Source organism: Sminthopsis crassicaudata, chromosome 2, assembly GCF_048593235.1.
Source record: "Sminthopsis crassicaudata isolate SCR6 chromosome 2, ASM4859323v1, whole genome shotgun sequence".
Taxonomy (NCBI): Eukaryota; Metazoa; Chordata; class Mammalia; order Dasyuromorphia; family Dasyuridae; genus Sminthopsis; species Sminthopsis crassicaudata.
The window spans coordinates 25,730,703-25,758,024 of record NC_133618.1 but is presented as its reverse complement, the minus strand read 5'-3'; the positions used below and the strand labels follow the sequence as shown (position 1 = coordinate 25,758,024).

The window sequence follows — 27,322 nt, the reverse complement described above, 5'->3', positions numbered from 1 at the left end:
GTCTGCACAGAAACTTGTTTCTTCTCTTTGGGGTTTCATCCCAACGTCACTTAAAAAACAGCCAACAAACACGGGACAGGCACACACATGGGGGGCACGCAAGGCGGAGGTTGGGGGCCTCCCTCGGTGCCTCCATTCACAGCCCACCCTCCAGGGCAGCTGGGAGGGGGGGAGAAGGCTAAAGCAGCAGACAGTACAGCAGCAGCCGGGACAGACGGGGGGCAAGCCAAGGGCGGCCTCTCCCCTGCTCTATGGCTTGGGAATGCCGGGGGAGGCAAGCCCCCCCATGCCCCTCAAGGCTACCTTCAGGCACACACAGGAGACACCCTCCCCCCCCCCCCCACTAAGGCCACAGGACTCCATGGCAAGGCTGCATCAAAGGGACAGCAGGGAGCAGGGGATGCTGGGGCAGAATGGGGAAGGGGCAGCCCAAGAGACCCACCCACCCAGTTAAGAACACTTCTACCCTCCCCATCCTCCCAACCCACCCTCCCCAACTGGGCCCCGCAGGGGCCAGCAGGCAACACAGAGTGAGACAAATGGACGCAATTTAAGGCTGAAGGGAAGGGTAGTCCCAGCCCAGGTTCCTCCTGCCCACGGGAGGGAGACCCCAGAGGTTCTTCCCCCCCCAGCACCAGGCCCTTCCCCCTCTTCTCCCCCTTGCAAGTAGCAAAGCATCCAGTCCAGGGACAGGAAGGGGACCCCTCGGCTGCTGCTCGTCAGGGAGGGAGGGGACGAGGGAGGCAGAGGAGGGAGACGGGAGGGGGGGCCTTAGTCGAAGCCCCGCCAGTCGCTGTGTTCCGAGTCATACTCCAGCTCCGCGCCCACACAGCGCACCCCATCCAAGAGCATCGGGGTGCCGTGGTGCCGATCTGAAAAGGAAGGACAGGGGTCAGCTCCGGCCTGCGCTCAGCAGTGCCATTTTACAGATGGGCACACTTAGGGGCTCAGGACCTTCGCCTCCTCCCTGAATCTAGCTTCCATCCTCTGCACTTGAGACCCTGCCTCTGTGCCCTCCCATGCTGAGGACTGGCTCTCAATCTCCCCAGAGACCCCTCCAAGGACACATGGGGTGTGGCAGAGGTAATGGCCTCCTTTCCCGGCATGGCAGAGGCGGAAGCAGGCTAGATGTGGGGTCCCGGGCTCCGCCCAGCCACTCCCCATGGCCCGGATTCCTCCTCTATAACATGGGGAGGGGTCTCCCAGCAGGGACCACGGGCCCTCCACAAAAGCTGCTTTCTAAGCCCCCAGTCCTTCCCTACGACTCTCCTGAAATAGCTGCTTGACTCCATTGGCCGGGGATCTCGGGACCCAGGTCTCGCCCAGGAGCCCCCCAGATTGTTAGGATTATTACAAGCTGTTAAGTCGGTGGTCTGGTACTTAACAATTCTCTAGTTCAGAGTTCACGCCTTTAAAATGTACTCCGAGATGCACTCAGCTGGGCATTAAAAGAAGTACCGTAGCGGTGGTCACTCTGGGGAAAGACTGAGGGTGGTCCTTCATCTCTGGCCTAGAAGCATCAGTTCGCAGGCCGAATTGTGGCCAAGAGCTGAGCAGAAGCTGCTCTATCTGAGTCACTGTCTTCTGGCTTTGCAGGTTCCGGTCACCACCTTGGCCTCTAAGCCTTTCTCGGGTTAGCTCAGCATTGGCTCTCTGTGGCCTCTTCTCCAATTTTTTAGCTACATCTCTTTTTAATCCCAATCTGGTTTCTGGGAGCAAGGTGAGCCAAATCCGCTTCCTCAATAATGGGCTCAGGCTTCTCGGCTTCCAGCTCATCTTTGCTTTCTCTTCCACTGAGGCTGGTTTGGCCTGAGGCACCTTCCTCTTCTTCAGTTCCTCATCCTCAGGAACATCATTCCTCAGTTTGAGCTCTCTCTGTTTTTCACCTCCTTCTTCTTTCAAAAGTTTACTTTTTGGTTCCTCATCTTCTTTATTCTTGTGCCCAGTCTTTTCTCTAAGCGCCTTGAGCCGCTCTTTCCACCGCAGAGCCTCTTCCTCCAGGCGTCCCACACAGGGACTGGCGCTGCCATGTTGTTTTTCAATTAACTTCCCATTGGGTACAGGATGCCAAAGAGAATCTCCTGGAGCTTCCCTGAAGTTCTTCCGGGAAGTCCTCTCCTTGCCCAATCCAGACTGACTTCCCACTCAATGCTGGCTCCTTATATCTTCCCAGAGAATGGGCTTGTGGGAGCTCCTTAAAGGGCCAATGAGTGAACTCCTTTAAAGGTGTGAACTCTGAACTAGAGAACTGTTAGGTACCAGGCAACCGACTTAACACTGGACGGCCCCTCTTTTGCCCAGAGAGGCTGCTCAAGGTCACCTGGGTAGTGAAAGCCCAAGAGGAGATAAAAGTTTGCCAGGGGCCACCCCACCCCCACACAACCCCAAGGGACTAGATGAGCAGGGAAAACCACCCCTCCTCTTCCTCCTGTTTCTTTTCCTCCTCCTTCCCCCTTTCTTCTCTAATCCTCTTCTTTCTCCTTTCCTCCTATTCTTCCTTTCCTCCCTCCTCCTCTTCCTTCCCTTCTCTTCCTCCCTTCCATCTCTCCTCCTTTTCCTTTCCCTCCTCCTCTCCTTCCTCCTCCCTTCCTTCTCTCCTCCTTTTCCTTTCCCTCTTCCTCTTACTTCCTTCTTCCTCCTTCCCTTCTCCTCCCTTCTTCCTCCTCTCCCTCCTCCCCTTCTCCCTCTCCCTCTCCTCCAAGCTTTCTGAGAACAGAGGATGAATCCCCTGGCATCCAGGAGTGGAGTGTTCTGGCGGTCACTTCCCTCAGAGGCCAGCAGAGGGAGCAGGGGAGTTGGTACAAAGCCCAGCACCCTGAGGCTCACAACCTAGAGCTCCCTGGGGGTCCCCCTCCCCTCCCGGAGGCCTAGGGGGGACAGCTTGTCTGGGGCCCTTCCCACCCAGCGCTCCCTAAGGCCCGACACCTCCCTTCCTTACGAGGGCACCCCGGTGTGACAATTTAAGTTTCCCTGGGGAGGCTCAGGCAGGAACAGGAAGGCCGTCTCTTACTGGAGGCTGACGCCCCCTTCCCCCCCCCCCCCCCCCCCCCGGGGCTCTGCCCCTCCTTCCTCACCCATCACTCGGGCCTGCAGCACCACCTGGACAGAGGCGTTGTCATTGGTCTCGGAGGCCAGCGCCAGCTCTTCCTTGAGGACCCCTTCCTTGTGGGCGATATACTCACACTTCACACAGAAGCCTGCGAGGGACAGAGACCCGGGGGGCCCCCAGGGGTCACCGTTCTGCCTCTGGGGAGCCACCCCTGCGCTCTCCCGATCTGGGGACCCCCAGACCATAGATCTGGAGCCTTTGGCTCGATGGGAACCAGAACAAATGTTTTATTCTGTGTGACCTGTGGACCTCAGTCTGCTCATCTGCAAAATGGGGAGTGGGCTCCCCGCCCTCTCAGGCCCTTGCGAGCTCATTATCCGGGATTCCACGATCCTCCCTGTCGGCACTTAAGGATGGTCCCATAGACCAGGGAGACGGGACGACAGGACTGACAGCTGAGCGGGACCTGGGGCACCTCCCCCTAGGCCACAGCCCACGTCCTTAAGGTCCTGAGTCAGCAAAGATGTTACAGCGGCCCAGGAGGACCCAGGAGCCTGGGAGGAAAGGCCAGGGCACCAGGACGGAGGGGAGGGGGCCACCTGCTGCCCCAGCATCACACCTGCAAGACGGGGAGGAGCCCCGGCTGGATGGGCCTGGATGGAAATCCTCCTGGGGGCTCAGTGCCCCCCCCACAGGCGGCCTTTGGGGCCAGTGACCGGTAAGATCACGTCCGTTAGGGAGAAGGAAGGCACCGGAGGCCGCGCCAGGATCTCGGACCACAGGCTTCCCGAGAACTGGGGTTTCACAGGCAGCCTGGCTCTGCCGTCGGGTCGGGAAGCCTGAGCCAACCTTCAGCACAGGCGCGTCTGTGCCGCCCGATCCTCAGGGGAACTCCCCGTCAGACGAGGGGCTCCCCAAGAACACAAGTTATCTCCCATCAGACTAAGGGCTTCTCAAGACTAGGGGGTACTTCTCCATAACACCAGACTCCCCCCAAAGCTGAGGGTCACATTCCAAAGGAAAAATGAGGGGGATTCTCAAAACTCCCGTTTTCCTCCCTATCCGAATCCCAGAAATGGGGCCGTTGGGGGATCTGCTAGAACTTGGCCAAGTGGCGCTCCCCGGGACCCCCGTGGGCTCGCCAAGCGGCTCACTCCACTTCCTGCCAGGACTATCCGAGGCCCAGGGAAGGTGCCCCAAAGGGGTAGCGAGCGGGCTCGGCCCGGAAAGTTTGGGGGACGAGTCCGGGTCGGCTTTCAGCACTCCCCGACACACAAACCCGGCTCTTTGACCTCAAGGCTCTCCCAGAGGCTCTTTGGGGGGACCCAGGACCAGGGGGATCCCCCAAACTTCTCAGAGCGCTTTGCTAATCACACCGAGTCATCAAGTGCCCCGACTAAATGCTGCAACAGCCGATGGATCGGGTGGAATGGTGCAGCCGAGGCCGCCGAATCGTTTTATGAAGCTGCCCGTGAGAGGGGCAAAGGTGCCCACTTCAGGGTGAAGCTGCCCCCTCCCCAGCATGTGGACCTGCCTGGCCGAAGGGGGAACAGTCTCTACACCCCTAACGTGGGCTCCCCCCGGAAAGGACAAGGCGGGGGGGAGGGATGGCCCCCATGCCCAGCCTGGAGGCGAGAGGCTCGTCCCGTGTGAGAGTAGAGGGCCCACGGCCTCCCTCACCGGGGGGGTCTCCGTCCTGGACAAGGAGTGCTGGCTTTGGAGCCTGGAGGACTTGAGGGCGAATCCCAACCCGGGGGGCCTGGGACGAGCCATCCCAGACAAGTCCAGAGGCAGAAGGGGGGACTGCAGGCGCCCGAGTCCCGGCCCCCCAGTGTCTCGTTGGTGTCCGAGGCAGGAGGAGAGCCAGGTCTCTGACCGTGAAACTTGGGGGCCCAACACAAGGGGGAGACCCTGCCAGAGGGCACCCTGTGGGGTCAGGGTGATGGCAGGGGAGGCTGGGGAGCCCGGGGCCCCCGAGCCCGTAGCACGGCTGAGCCGGAGTGGCCCGGCTCCCCCGGAACCAGGCGCCCCCTGCGGGCCGGGCCTGCCTCCGACAGCCACTCAGGGACTCACCTTCAGAAACAGGGGTCACGCTCAGGACCTTGAGGTGAAGGTTGGGGAAAGGGAGGGCGCAGATGTTCTTCCCCAGTCTGGGCAGCGGAGGAAGCGTGAAGGTGATCTCGTACTTGTGCATGATCTTCAAGAAGCCGATCTGTGGGGGGAGGAGAGGTTGGGGGGCCCCAGGCAGAGCCACGCACCCCCCCCCAAGAGCTGCCCCCACAGATGACCGGCCCCCCTCCCAAAGCCATCGCTGGCTACAGCCCCCACCCCCACATCCCTTCCTGATGGGGCCCTCTGCCCTCTCACCCCAGGGGGCTAGCGTGGCCCCCCACAGCTAGGGGCGGGGGCTGCTGAACAAAGCCTGAATGGGCCAGTCACTATGGGGCCCCAGGACCGGTCACTCCCGCCCATCCCACCGGGGGCAGCCCGTGGCCATTTTACTGAGGAGGGAGCCAAGGCAGAGGGAGGAGCACCTCAACCCCCCCATCAGTGTCCCCCACCCCCACACTGGGGGCTCCTCAAGGGCCCGGCTATGAACACTCAGGGAGGGGAAGAAAGAGCTGAATCCTCCTGAGCCCGGGGACCCCCGGAGAGGCTCCGGCCCAGCCCCGCCCCCGCCATGTCCCCCCAGGCTCGTCCCCCGCCCTGGGCTCTCCCTGGCTGTGGGAGCTGGGCCCCAGGACCGGACCAGCCTCTAAGGCTGTAATCTGCACTGGTGAAGGTGCTTCCTCCCCAAAGAGGCCCCAATGCCCAAGTGTGCACACAGCAGGCCCTTAATAAGTGCTCATTTATTCACTTGGAACACACAGTAGGTGCTCAATAAGTGACCATCAAAGTGGAATCAAGCACCAGAGCTCTCCCAGTCACCGTGCTCCAGGGACAGTCCTGAGCCCCCCAGCTCCTCTGGCCCCAGACCCCCATGCTGCAGACCCAGAATCCCCCTCCTCATCACACTCCAAGCCGTGTCCCACCAGGAAGCCTTCCCGAGCCCCCAAGACGACAAGAGCCCTCACCAATGAGACCAGGTAGCCTGGTGGTCAGAGCCTGGGCCAAGCCCCAGGGCCCAAATGCTGCTTCCCAGGCGGGGCCGGACGCCTCACACTAAGTGTCCATGGGAGGACTCGAACCCAGCTCCCTGAGAACAGGCTGAGCCCTCCAACTCCCCCCATCCTTCTCCAACTGGCTGATGCTGCAGGAGCCCCTCCTAGTGTCCCTCCGAGACAGGGGGTGCAGAGGATGACAGGCTCAGAAGCCCTGGGGCCCCGCCCCTCGGCCTCCTGGGCCACTGATCCCTCTGGGGTAAGAGAGGCTGAAAGGTCGGGCAGGGTCACTGGGAGCAAAGGTCACTGGGAACAGGAAGTGCAGGGAGGTCCAGCAAGGGCCCAAACCAGTCACTGTCAGTCATGGCCCCCAGAGACCCGGGGAGATGCACATGTGCACGCCCACACCCCCCAGAGGCCGGGCAGGGCTTCCTGGGAAATGTCTGAAAAGGAAAATAATCCTACCTCTAATCGTGGGAAAATGCATCCCTGACTCAAGGAGGGAGGGGGGAGAGAGACAGAGAGACAGAGACAGAGACAGAGAGAGACAGAGAGACAGAGAGACAGAGAGACAGAGACAGAGACAGAGAGAGACAGAGACCGAAGAAAGAGAGACAGAGACAGAGAGAGAGACAGAGAGAGAGAGACAGAGACCGAAGAAAGAGAGACAGAGACAGAGAGAGACAGAGAGAGAGAGAGACAGAGACCGAAGAAAGAGAGACAGAGACAGAGAGAGACAGAGAGAGAGAGACAGAGACAGAGAGAGAGACAGAGACCGAAGAGAGACAGAAACAGAGAAAGAGAGAGAGAGACAGAGAGAGAGAGAGAGAGACAGAGAGAGAGAGAAACAGAGAGAGAGAGAGAAAGTGAGAGAGAGACAGAGAGAGAGAGAGAGAGAGAGAGAGAGAGAGAGAGAGAGACAGAGACAGAGACAGAGACCGAAGAAAGAGAGACAGAGACAGAGAGAGACAGAGACAGAGAGAGAGAGACAGAGACCGAAGAAAGAGAGACAGAGACAGACAGAGACAGAGAGAGACAGAGAGACAGACAGAGACAGACAGAGACAGAGAGAGACAGAGACAGAGAGAGAGACAGAGAGACAGAGAGAGAGAGAGACAGAGAGACAGAGAGACAGAGAGAGAGACAGAGAGACAGAGACAGAGAGAGACAGAGAGAGAGACAGAGAGAGACAGAGAGAGAGACAGAGACTGAAGAAAGAGAGACAGAGACAGAGAGAGACAGAGAGAGACAGAGACAGAGAGAGAGAGAGAGACAGAGAGAGAGAGAGAGAGAGACAGAGAGAGAGAGAAGAGAAATTTTCTGAGACATGGGGGTCAGGGGAGAGAAATTCTAAGAGAGGAGGAGGAGGGTGAGCGGGAGCACACTGAGAGGGGAGAGAGAATATGAGGAGAGAATGAGAGAGAAGGAAAGAGGGAAATGAGACATTAGGGAGGGGCAGAAGGGGGCGCAGCCTGAGCACAGAGCAGCTTCGCCCCCTCCTGCCCCCCACTTTGTCAGCACTGGCTCAGCAGCAGCCCCTGTGTCACCTTTGCGGCCCTCCCCGCGTCCCCCGGGCCTCTCCCTGCTGACCGCCCCCGCCCTCGCTCGCCTCAGCGTCTCTGGCCCTAAGGACCCTCTGCCTCCTCAGGCCGTTCCGCTCTGGGCGCCTCCCGTGGCCCTGCCCCGACGCCCTCCCCCGGCTCCGACGCCAGCTGCTGCAGGACCCTGCCCGGCCTCTGGGCCTCTCGAAGCATTCTCCTTCCCCTCCCCCTCTCTCCTGCCCCCCAGCGCCTGCCTGGCCGCACCCCCGGCTCAGGGAGCTCCCCAGGACGCCGGCACCAAACTCCTGGGTCAGCCCGGGGAGCCCCGCCCAAGCTCTGCCATTCAGCAGTGGGGGGGGGACTTTGTCCTCCCCTCCCACAGGCCCTCTGGGGCTGGATGCCCCAGCCTGACCCGGCTGCCACCTTCTCGGGAGAGGGCCCGGCCTGGGAGGCATAAGCGGCCTCCCCCGGCCTCCAGCAGAGGCTGCGTGGCCGAGGTCTCCGGTTGGGGTTCTGGGACCCTGCTTCCCTCTGCTCCCCCGGCTCTGAGCGGGGGACCAGGCCAGGAGACCAGGCTTCCCCTGACGCTCCCACCCCGGCCTCCACGGGGAAGGCCGAGAGTCTCCGGCAGAAACGTGTCTCCTCTCCCCCAAGGGCTGGTGGTCTCAGGCATAACCCCTGGCCCTCCGTCCCCAAGCCCAGCTCCTCTTGCCCCTCCCCCAGCCTTGTAATTCACCTCCTTGAATTCAGTTTTAAAAAAAGTGAGAAAAGCTGAATTTAAGGTTCAGTGCCCAACGACCCTTTGAAAAGAAAGGTTCGAGGGCCTCCACCTTCTCAATCCGTCCGTCACACACTGCCCAACAAGGTCACTCCTCAGCCCAACAACCTTCAGGGACTCCCCGCTGCCTCGGGGATAACCCTCACATTCTCCCCCCCCCCCCCGGCTGTCCCACCTTCTCGCGCCCCTTCCCCTCCGCGGCCTTTCCATTCCGGTCAAAACAGACTAACAACCAGAAGAATGACGGGCCCTTATGGAGCGACCCCTGAGGCTTGCAAGCTCAGTGAGGCCGCTAGGCCGTGGGTTATGGTCCCATTTTACAGATGAGCATTCTGCAAGATAATCTAGAATTCTCATGTCTTTCCTTTGGAATGAAGCTGTGATAGAAAAAGAACCGAACCCGGCGGAAGGAAACCTCGGGTTCGATTTTCACCTCTGCCCTTTGCTGCCTTTGCCTCCCCTCGCTGTGCCTCAGTCTCCCCATCTGTAACAAAGGGATAACAGCAGAGTTTCTGTCCCTAGAGGCGGCCGGGAGACCCGAGAGCGGTTATCTCCCTCTGCTCACCTGCCGGGGCCCTCGGCACCACCAGCGGCCCCCTCCCACCGTAGAGATGGCACCTATCACTTGGACACAGGCCAGTGACTGAACGGGGGGGGGGGGGGGGGGGCATGGAAGAAAACACCCGACCTCCTTCTCACTCTGGGACTCCGAGATAACCGCTGGGCTCCAGCTGGGGCTGGCTCTGAGGGGCGCACGAGGCGGAGCAGATGAGCCCAGTGTTAGAGCATTTGGTGACTGCAGCGCCACAGCTCCCAGGAGAGGGGGCCGAAGGGCCCGGCTGGCTACCACAGCCTACCTTGGATGCAACCCTGAGAGCCCTGGGGGACGAAGGGAAAGCCGAGGGAAGGGGAGGAGCAATCACAGATTCCCTAAGGAGCTGGGCTCTTTTCTCCTCTCCCCCCCTCTTCTCCCTCTTTCCCTTCCCCCTGCATCTCTACAAATCCTCCCCCAAAGCCCCCTCCTCCAAGAAGCCCACCTTGGCTGCCCCTCATTTGCCCTTGAAAGGGACGCCCCATCCGGAATCTGGGCCAAACCCTCGGGAGCCTCGTTCTCAAGTACAACAAAAGCCGATCTCCTCCCTTGACCCATTTCACAGAAACAGAATGTCCCGAGCCCTCAGGAGCCGGCTGATGAGAGCCTCAAAGGGAGCCAAATGCAGACTGTCACAGCTGGGGGGTCCCTCTGTGCGGAGGGTTCTGGGGCTCGGGACACGGAACACCAGAGCGGGCCCCCCGCACAGTCAGTGAGCTGAGAGGGTTCTAGGGCTCGGGACATAGAACACCAGAGCGGGCCCCCCCCACAGTCAGTGAGCTGAGAGGGTTCTGGGGCTCGGGACACGGAACCCCAGAGCGGGCCCCCCCCACAGTCAGTGAGCTGAGAGGGTTCTGGGGCTCAGGACACAGAACACCAGAGCGGGCCCCCCCCACAGTCAGTGAGCTGAGAGGGTTCTGGGGCTCGGGACACAGAACACCAGAGCGGGCCCCCCCCACAGTCAGTGAGCTGAGAGGGTTCTGGGGCTCGGGACACGGAACACCAGAGCGGGCCCCCCCCACAGTCAGTGAGCTGAGAGGGTTCTGGGGCTCGGGACACAGAACACCAGAGCGGGCCCCCCCCACAGTCAGTGAGCTGAGAGGGTTCTGGGGCTCGGGACACAGAACACCAGAGCGGGCCCCCCGCACAGTCAGTGAGCTGAGAGGGTTCTGGGGCTCGGGACACAGAACACCAGAGCGGGCCCCCCCCACAGTCAGTGAGCTGAGAGGGTTCTGGGGCTCGGGACATAGAACACCAGAGCGGGCCCCCCGCACAGCCAGTGAGCTGAGAGGGTTCTGGGGCTCGGGACACAGAACACCAGAGCGGGCCCCCCCCACAGTCAGTGAGCTGAGAGGGTTCTGGGGCTCGGGACATAGAACACCAGAGCGGGCCCCCCGCACAGTCAGTGAGCTGAGAGGGTTCTAGGGCTCGGGACATAGAACACCAGAGCGGGCCCCCCCCACAGTCAGTGAGCTGAGAGGGTTCTGGGGCTCGGGACACGGAACCCCAGAGCGGGCCCCCCCCACAGTCAGTGAGCTGAGAGGGTTCTGGGGCTCAGGACACAGAACACCAGAGCGGGCCCCCCCCACAGTCAGTGAGCTGAGAGGGTTCTGGGGCTCGGGACACAGAACACCAGAGCGGGCCCCCCCCACAGTCAGTGAGCTGAGAGGGTTCTGGGGCTCGGGACACGGAACACCAGAGCGGGCCCCCCCCACAGTCAGTGAGCTGAGAGGGTTCTGGGGCTCGGGACACAGAACACCAGAGCGGGCCCCCCCCACAGTCAGTGAGCTGAGAGGGTTCTGGGGCTCGGGACACAGAACACCAGAGCGGGCCCCCCCCACAGTCAGTGAGCTGAGAGGGTTCTGGGGCTCGGGACACAGAACACCAGAGCGGGCCCCCCCCCACAGTCAGTGAGCTGAGAGGGTTCTGGGGCTCGGGACACAGAACACCAGAGCGGGCCCCCCCCACAGTCAGTGAGCTGAGAGGGTTCTGGGGCTCGGGACACAGAACACCAGAGCGGGCCCCCCGCACAGCCAGTGAGCTGAGAGGGTTCTGGGGCTCGGGACACAGAACACCAGAGCGGGCCCCCCGCACAGCCAGTAAGCTGAGAGGGTTCTGGGGCTCGGGACACGGAACACCAGAGCGGGCCCCCCGCACAGCCAGTGAGCTGAGAGGGTTCTGGGGCTCGGGACACGGAACACCAGAGCGGGCCCCCCCCACAGTCAGTGAGCTGAGAGGGTTCTGGGGCTCGGGACACAGAACACCAGAGCGGGCCCCCCCACAGTCAGTGAGCTGAGAGGGTTCTGGGGCTCGGGACACAGAACACCAGAGCGGGCCCCCCGCACAGTCAGTGAGCTGAGAGGGTTCTGGGGCTCGGGACACGGAACACCAGAGCGGGCCCCCCGCACAGTCAGTGAGCTGAGAGGGTTCTGGGGCTCGGGACACGGAACACCAGAGCGGGCCCCCCCCCACAGTCAGTGAGCTGAGAGGGTTCTAGGGCTCGGGACACGGAACACCAGAGCGGGCCCCCCCCACAGCCAGTGAGCTGAGAGGGTTCTAGGGCTCGGGACACGGATCACCAGAGCGGGCCCCCCGCACAGTCAGTGAGCTGAGAGGGTTCTGGGGCTCGGGACACGGAACACCAGAGCGGGCCCCCCGCACAGCCAGTGAGCTGAGAGGGTTCTGGGGCTCGGGACACAGAACACCAGAGCGGGCCCCCCGCACAGCCAGTAAGCTGAGAGGGTTCTGGGGCTCGGGACACGGAACACCAGAGCGGGCCCCCCGCACAGCCAGTGAGCTGAGAGGGTTCTGGGGCTCGGGACACGGAACACCAGAGCGGGCCCCCCCTACAGTCAGTGAGCTGAGAGGGTTCTGGGGCTCGGGACACAGAACACCAGAGCGGGCCCCCCGCACAGCCAGTGAGCTGAGAGGGTTCTGGGGCTCGGGACACGGAACACCAGAGCGGGCCCCCCGCACAGTCAGTGAGCTGAGAGGGTTCTGGGGCTCGGGACACGGAACAGCAGAGCGGGCCCCCCCCACAGTCAGTGAGCTGAGAGGGTTCTGGGGCTCGGGACATAGAACACCAGAGCGGGCCCCCCGCACAGCCAGTGAGCTGAGAGGGTTCTGGGGCTCGGGACAAAGAACACCAGAGCGGGCCCCCCCCACAGCCAGTGAGCTGAGAGGGTTCTGGGGCTCGGGACACAGAACACCAGAGCGGGCCCCCCGCACAGCCAGTGAGCTGAGAGGGTTCTGGGGCTCGGGACACGGAACACCAGAGCGGGCCCCCCGCACAGCCAGTGAGCTGAGAGGGTTCTGGGGCTCGGGACACGGAACACCAGAGCAGGCCCCCCGCACAGCCAGTGAGCTGAGAGGGTTCTGGGGCTCGGGACATGGAACTGCAGAGCGGGCCCCCCGCACAGCCAGTGAGCTGAGAGGGTTCTGGGGCTCGGGACACGGAACACCAGAGCGGGCCCCCCGCACAGCCAGTGAGCTGAGAGGGTTCTGGGGCTCGGACCCGGAACACCAGAGCGGGCCCCCCGCACAGCCAGTGAGCTGAGAGGGTTCTGGGGCTCGGGACACGGAACACCAGAGCGGGCCCCCCCCACAGTCAGTGAGCTGAGAGGGTTCTGGGGCTCGGACCCGGAACACCAGAGCGGGCCCCCCGCACAGCCAGTGAGCTGAGAGGGTTCTGGGGCTCGGGACACAGAACACCAGAGCGGGCCCCCCACACAGCCAGTGAGCTGAGAGGGTTCTGGGGCTCGGACCCGGAACACCAGAGCGGGCCCCCCCCACAGCCAGTGAGCTGAGAGGGTTCTGGGGCTCGGGACACAGAACACCAGAGCGGGCCCCCCGCACAGCCAGTGAGCTGAGAGGGTTCTGGGGCTCGGGACACAGAACACCAGAGCGGGCCCCCCGCACAGTCAGTGAGCTGAGAGGGTTCTGGGGCTCGGGACACGGAACACCAGAGCGGGCCCCCCGCACAGTCAGTGAGCTGAGAGGGTTCTGGGGCTCGGGACACAGAACACCAGAGCGGGCCCCCCGCACAGTCAGTGAGCTGAGAGGGTTCTAGGGCTCGGGACACGGAACACCAGAGCGGGCCCCCCGCACAGTCAGTGAGCTGAGAAGGTTCTGGGGCTCGGGACACGGAACACCAGAGCGGGCCCCCCGCACAGCCAGTGAGCTGAGAGGGTTCTGGGGCTCGGGACACGGAACACCAGAGCGGGCCCCCCGCACAGCCAGTGAGCTGAGAGGGTTCTGGGGCTCGGACCCGGAACACCAGAGCGGGCCCCCCGCACAGCCAGTGAGCTGAGAGGGTTCTGGGGCTCGGGACACGGAACACCAGAGCGGGCCCCCCCCACAGTCAGTGAGCTGAGAGGGTTCTGGGGCTCGGACCCGGAACACCAGAGCGGGCCCCCCGCACAGCCAGTGAGCTGAGAGGGTTCTGGGGCTCGGGACACAGAACACCAGAGCGGGCCCCCCACACAGCCAGTGAGCTGAGAGGGTTCTGGGGCTCGGACCCGGAACACCAGAGCGGGCCCCCCCCACAGCCAGTGAGCTGAGAGGGTTCTGGGGCTCGGGACACAGAACACCAGAGCGGGCCCCCCGCACAGCCAGTGAGCTGAGAGGGTTCTGGGGCTCGGGACACAGAACACCAGAGCGGGCCCCCCGCACAGTCAGTGAGCTGAGAGGGTTCTGGGGCTCGGGACACGGAACACCAGAGCGGGCCCCCCGCACAGTCAGTGAGCTGAGAGGGTTCTGGGGCTCGGGACACAGAACACCAGAGCGGGCCCCCCGCACAGCCAGTGAGCTGAGAGGGTTCTGGGGCTCGGGACATGGAACAGCAGAGCGGGCCCCCCGCACAGTCAGTGAGCTGAGAGGGTTCTGGGGCTCGGGACACGGAACACCAGAGCGGGCCCCCCCCCACAGTCAGTGAGCTGAGAGGGTTCTGGGGCTCGGGACACAGAACACCAGAGCGGGCCCCCCCCACAGTCAGTGAGCTGAGAGGGTTCTGGGGCTCGGGACACAGAACACCAGAGCGGGCCCCCCCCACAGTCAGTGAGCTGAGAGGGTTCTGGGGCTCGGGACACGGAACACCAGAGCGGGCCCCCCCCACAGTCAGTGAGCTGAGAGGGTTCTGGGGCTCGGGACACGGAACACCAGAGCGGGCCCCCCGCACAGTCAGTGAGCTGAGAGGGTTCTGGGGCTCGGGACACGGAACACCAGAGCGGGCCCCCCCCACAGCCAGTGAGCTGAGAGGGTTCTGGGGCTCGGGACATAGAACACCAGAGCGGGCCCCCCGCACAGCCAGTGAGCTGAGAGGGTTCTGGGGCTCGGGACATGGAACAGCAGAGCGGGCCCCCCGCACAGCCAGTGAGCTGAGAGGGTTCTGGGGCTCGGGACACGGAACACCAGAGCGGGCCCCCCGCACAGTCAGTGAGCTGAGAGGGTTCTGGGGCTCGGGACACGGAACACCAGAGCGGGCCCCCCGCACAGTCAGTGAGCTGAGAGGGTTCTGGGGCTCGGGACACGGATCACCAGAGCGGGCCCCCCGCACAGTCAGTGAGCTGAGAGGGTTCTGGGGCTCGGGACACGGAACACCAGAGCGGGCCCCCCGCACAGCCAGTGAGCTGAGAGGGTTCTGGGGCTCGGGACACAGAACACCAGAGCGGGCCCCCCGCACAGCCAGTAAGCTGAGAGGGTTCTGGGGCTCGGGACACGGAACACCAGAGCGGGCCCCCCACACAGCCAGTGAGCTGAGAGGGTTCTGGGGCTCGGGACACGGAACACCAGAGCGGGCCCCCCGCACAGCCAGTAAGCTGAGAGGGTTCTGGGGCTCGGGACACAGAACACCAGAGCGGGCCCCCCGCACAGTCAGTGAGCTGAGAGGGTTCTAGGGCTCGGGACACGGAACACCAGAGCGGGCCCCCCGCACAGTCAGTGAGCTGAGAAGGTTCTGGGGCTCGGGACACGGAACACCAGAGCGGGCCCCCCGCACAGCCAGTGAGCTGAGAGGGTTCTGGGGCTCGGGACACGGAACACCAGAGCGGGCCCCCCGCACAGCCAGTGAGCTGAGAGGGTTCTGGGGCTCGGACCCGGAACACCAGAGCGGGCCCCCCGCACAGCCAGTGAGCTGAGAGGGTTCTGGGGCTCGGGACACGGAACACCAGAGCGGGCCCCCCCCACAGTCAGTGAGCTGAGAGGGTTCTGGGGCTCGGACCCGGAACACCAGAGCGGGCCCCCCGCACAGCCAGTGAGCTGAGAGGGTTCTGGGGCTCGGGACACAGAACACCAGAGCGGGCCCCCCACACAGCCAGTGAGCTGAGAGGGTTCTGGGGCTCGGACCCGGAACACCAGAGCGGGCCCCCCCCACAGCCAGTGAGCTGAGAGGGTTCTGGGGCTCGGGACACAGAACACCAGAGCGGGCCCCCCGCACAGCCAGTGAGCTGAGAGGGTTCTGGGGCTCGGGACACAGAACACCAGAGCGGGCCCCCCGCACAGTCAGTGAGCTGAGAGGGTTCTGGGGCTCGGGACACGGAACACCAGAGCGGGCCCCCCGCACAGTCAGTGAGCTGAGAGGGTTCTGGGGCTCGGGACACAGAACACCAGAGCGGGCCCCCCGCACAGCCAGTGAGCTGAGAGGGTTCTGGGGCTCGGGACATGGAACAGCAGAGCGGGCCCCCCGCACAGTCAGTGAGCTGAGAGGGTTCTGGGGCTCGGGACACGGAACACCAGAGCGGGCCCCCCCCCACAGTCAGTGAGCTGAGAGGGTTCTGGGGCTCGGGACACAGAACACCAGAGCGGGCCCCCCCCACAGTCAGTGAGCTGAGAGGGTTCTGGGGCTCGGGACACAGAACACCAGAGCGGGCCCCCCCCACAGTCAGTGAGCTGAGAGGGTTCTGGGGCTCGGGACACGGAACACCAGAGCGGGCCCCCCCCACAGTCAGTGAGCTGAGAGGGTTCTGGGGCTCGGGACACGGAACACCAGAGCGGGCCCCCCGCACAGTCAGTGAGCTGAGAGGGTTCTGGGGCTCGGGACACGGAACACCAGAGCGGGCCCCCCCCACAGCCAGTGAGCTGAGAGGGTTCTGGGGCTCGGGACATAGAACACCAGAGCGGGCCCCCCGCACAGCCAGTGAGCTGAGAGGGTTCTGGGGCTCGGGACACGGAACAGCAGAGCGGGCCCCCCGCACAGCCAGTGAGCTGAGAGGGTTCTGGGGCTCGGGACACGGAACACCAGAGCGGGCCCCCCGCACAGTCAGTGAGCTGAGAGGGTTCTGGGGCTCGGGACACGGAACACCAGAGCGGGCCCCCCGCACAGTCAGTGAGCTGAGAGGGTTCTGGGGCTCGGGACACGGATCACCAGAGCGGGCCCCCCGCACAGTCAGTGAGCTGAGAGGGTTCTGGGGCTCGGGACACGGAACACCAGAGCGGGCCCCCCGCACAGCCAGTGAGCTGAGAGGGTTCTGGGGCTCGGGACACAGAACACCAGAGCGGGCCCCCCGCACAGCCAGTAAGCTGAGAGGGTTCTGGGGCTCGGGACACGGAACACCAGAGCGGGCCCCCCACACAGCCAGTGAGCTGAGAGGGTTCTGGGGCTCGGGACACGGAACACCAGAGCGGGCCCCCCGCACAGCCAGTAAGCTGAGAGGGTTCTGGGGCTCGGGACACGGAACACCAGAGCGGGCCCCCCGCACAGCCAGTAAGCTGAGAGGGTTCTGGGGCTCGGGACACAGAACACCAGAGCGGGCCCCCCGCACAGCCAGTGAGCTGAGAGGGTTCTGGGGCTCGGGACACGGAACACCAGAGCGGGCCCCCCGCACAGTCAGTGAGCTGAGAGGGTTCTGGGGCTCGGGACACGGAACACCAGAGCGGCCCCCCGCACAGTCAGTGAGCTGAGAGGGTTCTGGGGCTCGGGACACGGATCACCAGAGCGGGCCCCCCGCACAGTCAGTGAGCTGAGAGGGTTCTGGGGCTCGGGACACGGAACACCAGAGCGGGCCCCCCGCACAGCCAGTGAGCTGAGAGGGTTCTGGGGCTCGGGACACAGAACACCAGAGCGGGCCCCCCGCACAGCCAGTGAGCTGAGAGGGTTCTAGGGCTCGGGACACGGAACAGCAGAGCGGGCCCCCCGCACAGCCAGTGAGCTGAGAGGGTTCTGGGGCTCGGGACACGGAACACCAGAGCTGGCCCCCCCCACAGCCAGTGAGCTGAGAGGGTTCTGGGGCTCGGGACATAGAACACCAGAGCGGGCCCCCCGCACAGCCAGTGAGCTGAGAGGGTTCTGGGGCTCGGGACATGGAACAGCAGAGCGGGCCCCCCGCACAGCCAGTGAGCTGAGAGGGTTCTGGGGCTCGGGACACGGAACACCAGAGCGGGCCCCCCGCACAGTCAGTGAGCTGAGAGGGTTCTGGGGCTCGGGACACGGAACACCAGAGCGGCCCCCCGCACAGTCAGTGAGCTGAGAGGGTTCTGGGGCTCGGGACACGGAACACCAGAGCGGGCCGCCCGCACAGTCAGTGAGCTGAGAGGGTTCTGGGGCTCGGGACACGGAACACCAGAGCGGGCCCCCCGCACAGCCAGTGAGCTGAGAGGGTTCTGGGGCTCGGGACACAGAACACCAGAGCGGGCCCCCCCCCACAGTCAGTGAGCTGAGAGGGTTCTAGGGCTCGGGACACGGAACAGCAGAGCGGGCCCCCCGCACAGTCAGTGAGCTGAGAGGGTTCTGGGCTCGGCCCCGGAGACACGTGCTGTGCCTCCAAGGCCGGACCCGGATGAGGCGTCCTAGGCCCTGACCCAGAGCGCCTCCGCTCCACTGTGACGGCTGAACCCCCGGGAGAAGCAGCTGACTCGGAGCCGGGAAGGCGCCTCAGCCCACCCTGGAGCCCGGAGTGGACCTGACGGAATGCAGCGGGGGCGGCCCCTCGGGATGAGGCCGACAATGGCAGCCCTGGAAGCAGCTGCTGAAGATCCCATTTTACAGATGAGGAAACTGAGGCTTTGAGGGGATGGAGCGACTTGCCCAGGGCAAGCGAGTTTTTGAGGCTGGATGTGGGCCGTGGCCTCAGGGCCGGCCTTGCACCCCCGCACCCACCCGCTCCTCCCCCGGGGTCCCCATCCCAACGGCCCCTCCCCCGTCCGACAGCATCCCGGGGAGGCCGGGCTGGCCCTTGGCCACTATCCCCCAGATATGAAGTCAGGGAGCCCAGCCCCAGGAGGCCCAAAGAGGGGAAGCAGCTGCCCAGGGAGGACAGATGGGCCGGGACCACCGCCCACCGCCGGCCCAACTCCCTGCCCGGGGGAGGGGAGCAGGAGCCCAGCGGCCCGGACTCCAGGAACCAAGCCAAGCGGCCGGTAATGAGAGGAGCTAAAAATGGGAGCCTGGAGCGGGAGGGGGAAGGGAGGCTTTTTAAAGGGCCCTCCCCCCAGGGTTGGGACAAAGAGGGAGCCCTGGAGGTGAAGACTTGACTTCTGAAGTGCTTCAGTGTCTATACTGGCAGCCAGGCCCCTCCCAGGAAGGCAGCGGGCTGAAGCCAGGACCTGGCCCGGGTCTCGTGGCCCCAGCCAAAGAAAGCCCGCCACGGTCAGCACTGACCCGTCCCCCTCGCCAGGGTGGGGGCACTGAATGCACCGGGGTCTCCCTGTGTCCTCACCCCGGCTCACACAGCTCAGAAGGGGCATCCAGGCCCTCCCGACTCCGAGTCCAGTCCTCCCGGGGCAGCGAGCCCCCCCTCCCGTGCTCCCAGGCGGTGATCCCCCCGTGCTCCCTGTCACCACAAGACTCTCGTCAGAGGCTGGATGACCACTTGTCAGGAGGCTCTAAGGGGGCTCCAGCAGCCACAGGCTCTGGCCACTGGGGTCTAGGCCGGGCCGGAGCCAGGAGGCCCCTTCCAGACAATTTCATCCAAGATGCGGGTCCCCCACAAGGGTGCGCACTTCCCTGAACCCAGGGCCCTCTGCCCGAGGTCTTGGCTCAGGAGGAAAGTCAAGGTCAGCAGGGGACCAGCAGGGGGCCCGCGCCCCTCGTGGGGGGAGGGGACAGCCTGCCGAGCCATCACCCCCCTCTTCTGGCGGTGAGTCGGGCCTCCGCAGCCCCCCAGACCTCCCCGCCTCCCACCTTGACCAGGAAGTTGCCGTCGGGCTCCTGGCACACCATGACCACCGAGTCGTGCAGCTTCTCGTCGAAGTGGACGTGGCTCTGGGAGCCCTCCGTGGGGTGGCTGGTCGTGGCCTCGCTGAAGCGGATGCTGCCCATCTTGGTTTTGTTTCCTGGAAGGGCAGGGGGGGGCACGTGAGGACTGCAGCGGGGCCCAACGGGGGCTCAGCTTCACCCCGTGTGGGGGGTGCCGAGGACCTGGCACCGAGTGGGGAGGAGCCAGGAGGGGGACGGGCGCCCAGGAGGCTGAGGGCGCGATGCAGGGCATCGGGGAGCCGGGCGGAGCCCAGGGAGAAGGCAGCCCGCAGCCGGGGGAAGGTGGGGGAAGGGGGGCTGAGAAGGCTCTGAGGGGGCACCACCTGGGGGGGTCAGGGTTGGGGGCTGGATTTGGCTGGAAGGTGGGTGTCTGGTGAGAGGAACAAAGCCAGGCCCTCCTCTCCCTGCCCCTCCCTCACCCACCTACCCATACTCCTCTTGGGAAAAGAGAGAGGAGGATGTAAGATGACCCCGAGACAAAAGGATACATGCCCTGGGGGGGCAGAGCCAATCCAGTGGGCATCCGTGCCCTGAGAGGATAAAGGCCGGCCAGGGCGGGCAACTACACCCAGGGGCAGAGGCCAATGCCAGGGGGCACCCTGCCCCGGGGCCCTCTCCTCCAGCCACTCACCTTTGTTAGCCGTCGCCATGGAGCCCCTGCCCGCCGCCCGTCAGCTGAAAAGCGGAGCTCCCTTTGCCGACTCAGCAGCCGCCCATGCTCCGGGGACCACAGCAGGAAGCTGCCGGGGAAGCAGAGCACCAGTCAGGACCGCTCCCCTCCCATCACCCATTAAACGCCTACTGTATGCCAGGGACTGCGCTTAGGCCGGAGCCACACTGAGAAGCTGTCCGTCTGCTGGGGGAGGGGCATTGTCCGGGACGGGGGATCCAGGAGGTTAAAAAGGGACCCGGGAAAAAGGGCAATCACAAACGAATGAAGAGGTGTTCACAAGGCAGGTTTGTGCCAGGGCTGGGTCCTGCCTCGGGAGGCTGGCACCCCAGCCGCAGGAGAATCCTCAGAGTTCTGGGGGAGCCACAGGGCAGTCAGACCAAAAGCCCCTCCCACAGGAAGCTGCCCCCCCACCAGGCCGGGGACCCCGTCCGCCCCCAGCACCGAGCCTGGCGAGCAGCTGTGGCCCTCACGAGCCCCGGGGGGCTTGGGTGCCCGGCCCCCGTGCAGGCCAGAGTGGCTGCTGGGCCAGGCCGGCCTCCCGCCGAGCCTCAGTGGCGCCATCCTGAGCTCCCTCCATGGACTGGGGCCTTCTCAGGGCCTCGGTTTGTGCTCAGGGACCGGGCACTCCGGAGGCGCCGTGTGTCCGTGCCCAGGACCTGCCCGATGCTCTGGGGCCCCCACGCTGCTCTCTGAACGGCGAGCCCTTCCAGGCCCCATAAAAAGCCTCCAGGGCTCCCACAGCTCGAGCACCACCCCAGGCCTGGAACCCCCTCTCGGGGCGGGTCGGCGACCCGAAGCCCCCTGCAGCTGCGTCCCCTCCGGGCACAGAGGGCGGAAGGTGTCTGTTGGGAAAGGGGCCTTTGTCTTTTGTTGTTGCTCGTTCAGTGCCCCCCCCCACAGCCCCCCATGCTGCCCCTCCTTCTGGCCTCGTGTCCCTCCCCGGGCTTAGAATCTGGAGGTCTCGGCTCCCCTGCCACAGGGCATCCCCTGAGCAGCGCCCCAGCAGCACTGTGGGCCCTCCCGGACTGCCCCAAGAACCCGGGAGGGCGGGGGTCCCTGGGGGCCTGGGCACCGCTTTTACACAATCACAGGCCGGCAGAGCCCGAGGAACCCTCCGGCACCCATCCTCCACCATGGAGAAATGACGAGAAATGACTGTGGGAACGTGGCTTCTGAGCAATGGGAGGGCAAAGGGCAGGGGGTAAAGGAGGGGTGACCCAGAGGCCCCCGGCCCTCTCCTCCCAATTTGTGGGCACCACTAGGCCCCTCCCCACCAGGCCGGGGCTCCGTCTCTAAGGTCGCTCCGATCACTCCGCCTCAAGCCCCCAAGGGCTCCCTCAGCCTGCAGAGCAACCGCCCGGACGAAGGCCCCGGGTGCCAGGCACTGACTTCCCGGGGGGGGGGGGGCGGGGAGGGGGGCTGCCTGCTGTGGGGCTGAGCCCTGGATCGGGCACAAAGTGTCCCCGCCCCCGGGAGCGTCTCTGCAGACCCCGGGCACGAATGACGTCAGGCTGGGAGCCCCCGCTCCTACCCAGAGGGCCCGGCCGTGCCCCCAGAGCTGCTGACATTTAGCAGTTGGCACGAGGTGCCCTCGGGAGCCCTCCCTCCCACGCCCGCCTCAGGCCAAGGGGACAGGGAAATTCGGCCCTGCCTGTCGGACCCATTCTGGTCCCATTCCGGCCCCACTGAGTGACCACCCCCCCCCCCAGCTTCCCCCTTACAGGGATTTCTCGGGCTGGCTGTTACAGCTCCCAGTAGCCCAGAGGGGTCGAGGAACTTCACCAGAGGAAGCACAGCAAGTCTGGGGGTCAGGGAATCAGGGGCCCCGGAAGCCTCCTCCCCTTAACCATCCACTTACAGGGGAGGGGCAGAAGACAGGACTGGGGGAGGGGCGGGAGAGAGCCCCCCTTTTCCCGCCCCTGAAGTGGAGTCGCTGCTTTTGTCCTGAGGCCCCACTGAGCCATTGTCCAAAGTGGGTCATGGGGGGGGTGCCCTCACTCAAACCTTGTGCCAGCGTCCCAGGAGCCTCGGGGCCACTCTCCGAGGCTGAAACTAGGCCTGGGGCCCCCAAGGGGAGGGGGCGAGAGTCCTGCCCAGGGCCCGTCCCCCTGCTGGCAGGGGCCCCCAAGCCTGGGCGACGGGGCCTGGAGGAGGGAAACGTGGGAGACGGGGAACCTGACCCTAATAAGTGGGGGGGCGGGTTAGTGACATTAAGTGACAATAATTTGGGGGGAAATTGCCCCTCCCACCCTGGGACTGCCTCCTTGGGCGCCCACCTTCTCCGGGCCTGCCCCCTCCCGCCCAGGCAGGCCTCGGATACATGGTGGTCCCAGAGGCCCCTTAAAGCGGACCGCGCCCCCCCCGGGACCACCTCAGAGCAGCGAGCGAAAGCCTGGCTCACCCGGAGCCGCCGGGACCTCTCGTGTTCCCCAAAGAAAAGGGGGCTCCCGCTAATCTGCCGCCGCCCCCCCCTGGCTAAAGGCCCCCCGAGAGCGGGCCCAGCTTCCGGGACCTCTGCCTCTCTCACTTCAGTGGAAGCAAACAGCAGGAGCTTAATAAACGCTTAGACCATCTTCAGGTGCTTCAAAAGCGGCGGCAGATCCTTCGGCCCACAGACTCGGGGGCCGGTGGTGTTGGGGTATTGGGAATGTTTTGGTGCCGGGGTCAGGACCCATGAGAATGATGAATGACCCCTATTCCACCTGCACCCCACCCAGCCCCCAAACTAAGAAGGGCTGGCGCTGAGAACGGGGCCCGGAAATGGCGGAAGGAGCGGGGTGAGGCCCTAGCCCTGGGGGCCCAGCAGGGGCAGCACGGCCCACGTGCCCCTGGGGCCTGGCACTGCCATCCTTAGAAACTCTTCTCAAACACAAAATGGGGGGGGCTTGCCCCTCCTCGTAATGCCCCAGGCCGGGGGTGCCGGCCCTCCCAGCCGTGTCCGGAGGGCCTGCAGTCCCGGGCCTGGCGAACCCCAACCTCCCACGGAACCGGCTCTGAGTCCGCTTTATTTTTACCGCCGCCTCCTCCTGGAAAGGCCGGGCCCTGCCGGGACTGCGAGCCCGCCTGCCCCTCCCTCAGCCCGGGTCACACACAGAGCACAGGCCGCATTCGAATCTGCATCTCCAGGCCCCCAAGCGGGCTCTTTCCCCACTGCCCGGCCAGGAGGCCCCCGCTCAGCCCCCCGGGTCCCCCGCGCTGGTCCTCCTACGGAGCCTGGTCTCTAAGTGAGGGGCCTGCCCGGGACCGGGAGGGCCGAGAGGCCGGAGGACGCTGGCCTTGGCATCCCGGGCCCAGATCCCGCCCCTCTGGCCCGACCCCCAGCCAGGGGACCCCACGGCCCCAGTGCTGCCGTCCTAGGGCTGCTTCCGCCTCATGGGCCCCGCTCTGGGGCCAGGCCCCAAAGGACCTCAGGCTCCTTATCTGCAATGAGCAGGCAGGGCAAGGTGCCCCCCGACGTCTCTCCTGGGCACACCTGTGCCTGAACATCGGCCAGGGAGGGAGGCGGGCGCAGGGCCAGGGCCGGCCACAGGAAATCTGCTCCTGGGACACACGGCTGCCAGAGACCCCCCCCAAGATGCCCTGCCCCCCTCACGCCCGCCCCCCCTTTCTTTTTTTAAACCCCTCAGAGGCCCCAGCTGTTTCCTAAGGAGACTTCCGGCTGCGAGGGCACAACTGGCCCGGACTTCTGCAGGGCCCACGTCTGGAGTGGGATGGGAGGTGTGGCTGACAGCTATAGGGCAACTTCCTCTTCTTCCTCCTTCTCCCCTTCTTCCTCCTCCTCTTCCTCTCCTTCCTCCCTCCTCTCCTTTTCTCCTCCTCCGCTTTCTCCTCTCCTCCTCCCTCCCTCCCTCCTCCCCTTCCCCAGAAGCCTCTGCATCAGACCACAGGCGCCTCTCTCCCCCCAGGGAGCCCTCAGGGGTTGTGATCAGCCCCCTGGGTCTCCTGGCAGCAGGACAGTAACTAAGGCCTTTCTGGGGGGCGGCGGAGAAGGTCAGCCTGGTGCCCCCTGGTGGCGGGAAGACCCAACCCCCCTGGTCCCAGAGCAGACGGAGGCTCTCTCCCAAGCGCCTCTGCGGGTGCCTCTTTATCCTTGGTCTGTCCCTTACTATACAAGTACGGGTTCCCTCCCCAGCCCCCACCCCAAGGTCTTGTGCCTGAATCCCCAGCACCCAGCATACAGCAGGCGCTTAAGAAATGCTTGTGGAGGGAGCAGAGGGTCACAGACTTAGAGCTGGAAGGATCTTCCAGGCCTCACTTGGAGCCCAGAAAGGCTATTTCCCGAGGAGGGCAGGATTTGAACTCGGGTGCTCCTCACCTCCCGACATTGCAAGAGCAGTCACAGCGCCCTAAGCTCGTGGCATTTTGAGACAAAGGCCCAGCGCCCCCCCCCCCCCCCAGTTACAGCCCCGGGAAACGCCCCCAGGGTCTCGAGCCTGGGAGTTGGGGCTCCCTGGGCTGAAACTCCTGGTAGCTGTGAATCCTGCCAGAAGAGAGGCCAGGGCCCTGGGGCAGGAGAAGTAAGGCGCATAACCGCTGCCCCCTCTCTGCCTTTAGGTGAGGGGGGCCGTGGTCCAGACATCGGTCCGAAGGACCCCAGACCCAATCCTGGCCCCAGCTGCAGCCTTCCCATCTGTAAAATGGGATTAACCCCTCCCGCACCCCCAGTGTGGAGGACTGGAGGCCCTAGGGCAGAGCCTGGGGACTGTGAGGGGCTGACTGGCCATTCTCCCTGGCCTGTGCCCCCCCCCATCACCTCCTTTTCCCAGAGGCCCCTCTCCGGCCCCCCAGGCCGAGCACCCGCGTGGGTGGGGGTGGGGTGGAATCCTGGCTCCGGTCACAGCAGAAAGCTGCTGCCCAATGTCAGTGGGCACCAGCCCGTCCCCCTGGGGGGGAGAGGAAGCGGGCCTTGGGGGCTCCCAAGGCCCAGGAGAGGCGGGCTCAGGCGAGCTTTACAGGGCCCCCTCCGGCCGCCCCGGAGCCAGATGCCAGAATCCCAGAATCCCTCGCCGGGCACCATGGGCACCATGGGCACTTCCCACGGCTCTGTGGTAGCCGCCCACAAGCCGGCCCTCGCCCAGGGAGGCAGGAGCCCCATTCCCACAATGGCCCTTCCCAGCTGGGGCTCTGACAGGCTGGAAGATGTTCCCGGTCAGTGGAAAGGGGGAAAACTTGGGGGCTGTTCCCCTCCCCCCCCTTTGTTCCCTCCAGCCTAGTCCTTATCCTCTGACCCAAGGATCAGCCACCGCCTGCTATGATGGGTCACAGGTCACAGGTCACGGGCCACGTCTCGGATTAGCCCATGGAGGCTGTAGGGAGGCGGCCTTGGCCAGGTCACCCACCTCAGCTATTGGGGGGGGGCTCCTCCACTGGCCTTCTGAGCTCACTGCACCTACCTGGGGAGCTGGAGGCCCCGACCCTGCTCCACCCCACCTGCTCAGGGCCGGAAGGCAGCCTCCCCCAGCACCTCCTTCACCGCCCCAGCCAAGGAAAGTCCCAAGGCCCATCAGGAGGGGGGGGGCCCCGAGGGGCGTGACCAGTTCTGAGACCCCCCACGCTGACCTCAAGACCCGGTTACTCTTGGGACCAATGGGCTGGGCCGGCAGTGGGGGCAGGCGGGGCAGGCCCCTTTTAAGACTCCAGGGAAAGCCTAGAGAGGTGCCCACCCCCACCCCCAGTCATGGGAGCTCCCTCCCCTCTCCCCCTCCCCTTTCTCAATGGCCTGGAGGGAGGGAAGGGAAAGCAGGTGGGGGGGAGGGAGAACGGGCCAGGTCATTCCCCAGAGGCAGCGCACAGGGGGGCCAGCCCACTTTCCTGGGCACCCGCAGCCATTCTCCCTCCGTCCCTGGCAATTACCTGGGAGACTGACGCAGGCTCTCGCCCTGTCAGAGACCACCTGGCTCCCTCCGGCCTCCCGCAGGGTCCAGGAGGGACGGCGGAAAGTGACTAAGGCAAGGTCACCCTGCAGGCGACGGAGGGAGGCGGGCGGGGAGGGCTCCCCCAAGCTCGGGCCGTACGAGGGGTCACAGGGCAGCCCCTCTCCCCGCTGCAGCCTCCCCGTCCCAGGGCCAAGCGCAAGACAATGGGGCCCTCCCCTCCCGGCCTGGCCTCCCCCCACTGGCTCCTCCCATCGCTGAGGGAGAGGGGGCCCCACCAGGCCTGAGAGCCCAGGGGTCAAGCATGAAAGGCACAAGATGCTTATTTAGGCCTGGGGGGGATTAACTGGGAACTGCCCCCCCCCCACTCGTCAACTTTTGTCTTCCCCTCGGTCCAAGCCCCCGCTAAGGGCTCGGGGCTCCCCAGCCCTGGGCTGAGGGGGAGGAGGAAAGGGGGAGGAAGCACAGACTCTCCTCAGCAGGACTGGGAGTGGGAAAGGATCCCACCAGGAGAAGGCAGAGGAGTGATGGGGAGGAGGGGGCAGAGGGAGGGAGGAGAGAGGGAGGCAGAGAGGGAGGAGGGAGGAGAGGAGGGGGGCAGAGAGAGGGAGGGGGGAGGAGAGGAGGGGGGCAGAGAGAGGGAGGGGGGAGGAGGGGAGGGGGACAGAGGGAGGGAGGAGGGAGGAGAGGAGGGGGGCAGAGGGGAGGGAGGATGGAGGGAGGCAGAGAGGGAGGAGGGAGGAGAGGAGGGGGGCAGAGAGGGAGGATGGAGGGAGGCAGAGAGGGAGGAGGGAGGAGAGGAGGGAGATGAGGGCACTACATGTTACAAAGGCAGGGAGGCTCCCGGGACGGGGAGATAAACCGGGAGGCCGAGGGGTGATGAGGAAGAAGGGCATCGGGAGGTCCGGGATTGGGAGCAGAGGTCACGGGAGGGGCAGCTGTCAGAGGGCGCTGGGACACCAGGAGGAGGAGGGGGCAGCTCGGGGGGGGGGGGAGGAGGGAAAGAGACAGGGAAGGAAAGAAAGGAGGGAGGGAGGGAGAAGAAAGGGGAGAGAAGGAAGAGAAGGAGAGGGAAGAAAGGGGGAAAGGAAAAAGGGAGGAAGACTCGGGGGAAAAGAGGGAGGGAGGGAGAGAAGGAAAGAGGGAGGGAGAAGAGAGGAGGGGAGAAGACGGGAGCGGGGCCGCGCAGGAGCAGGTGCGGCCTCGCAGGGCCGGAGCTCGGCGCCGGACGAACGGCGCCCACCAGCAGGGTTCGGGGCCAGGCCCGACAGCGGCAGGAGCCGCCCGAACGCCCGGGGCCGCGGGGCGGAGGCGGCGCCGCGGGGCCTGCGCTCACCTGTCCCGACACGCCGCGCTCTGCTCCGGCTCAGCTGCGCGGGCTGGGGTGGCGCCGCAGCAGTTACCGCCGGCGGCCGCTCGGGCTGCTCAGGGTCCAGGCTCGGCACGCGGCTGCGCCCCCCTGGTCCGGGCGGCCTCGGAACCTTCCCGGCCGTATCACACACACACCCCCAGGACACGCCCCCGTC

General features: G+C 65.1%; 1 protein-coding gene across 1 annotated transcript; it reads right to left on the bottom strand.

Annotated features, from left to right (window-relative positions):
- Nucleotides 1–3: 3 nt before the first annotated feature.
- Nucleotides 4–27,322, bottom strand: ADISSP (adipose secreted signaling protein). The gene is made up of 6 exons (XM_074285510.1): nt 27,133–27,322; nt 19,882–19,990; nt 19,176–19,327; nt 5,123–5,261; nt 3,075–3,197; nt 4–872 (listed from the first exon to the last, which is right to left on the bottom strand). The coding sequence occupies exons 2-6, from the start codon at nt 19,898–19,900 to the stop codon at nt 772–774; spliced, it is 534 nt and encodes a 177-aa protein (XP_074141611.1). The 5' UTR covers nt 19,901–19,990; nt 27,133–27,322; the 3' UTR covers nt 4–771.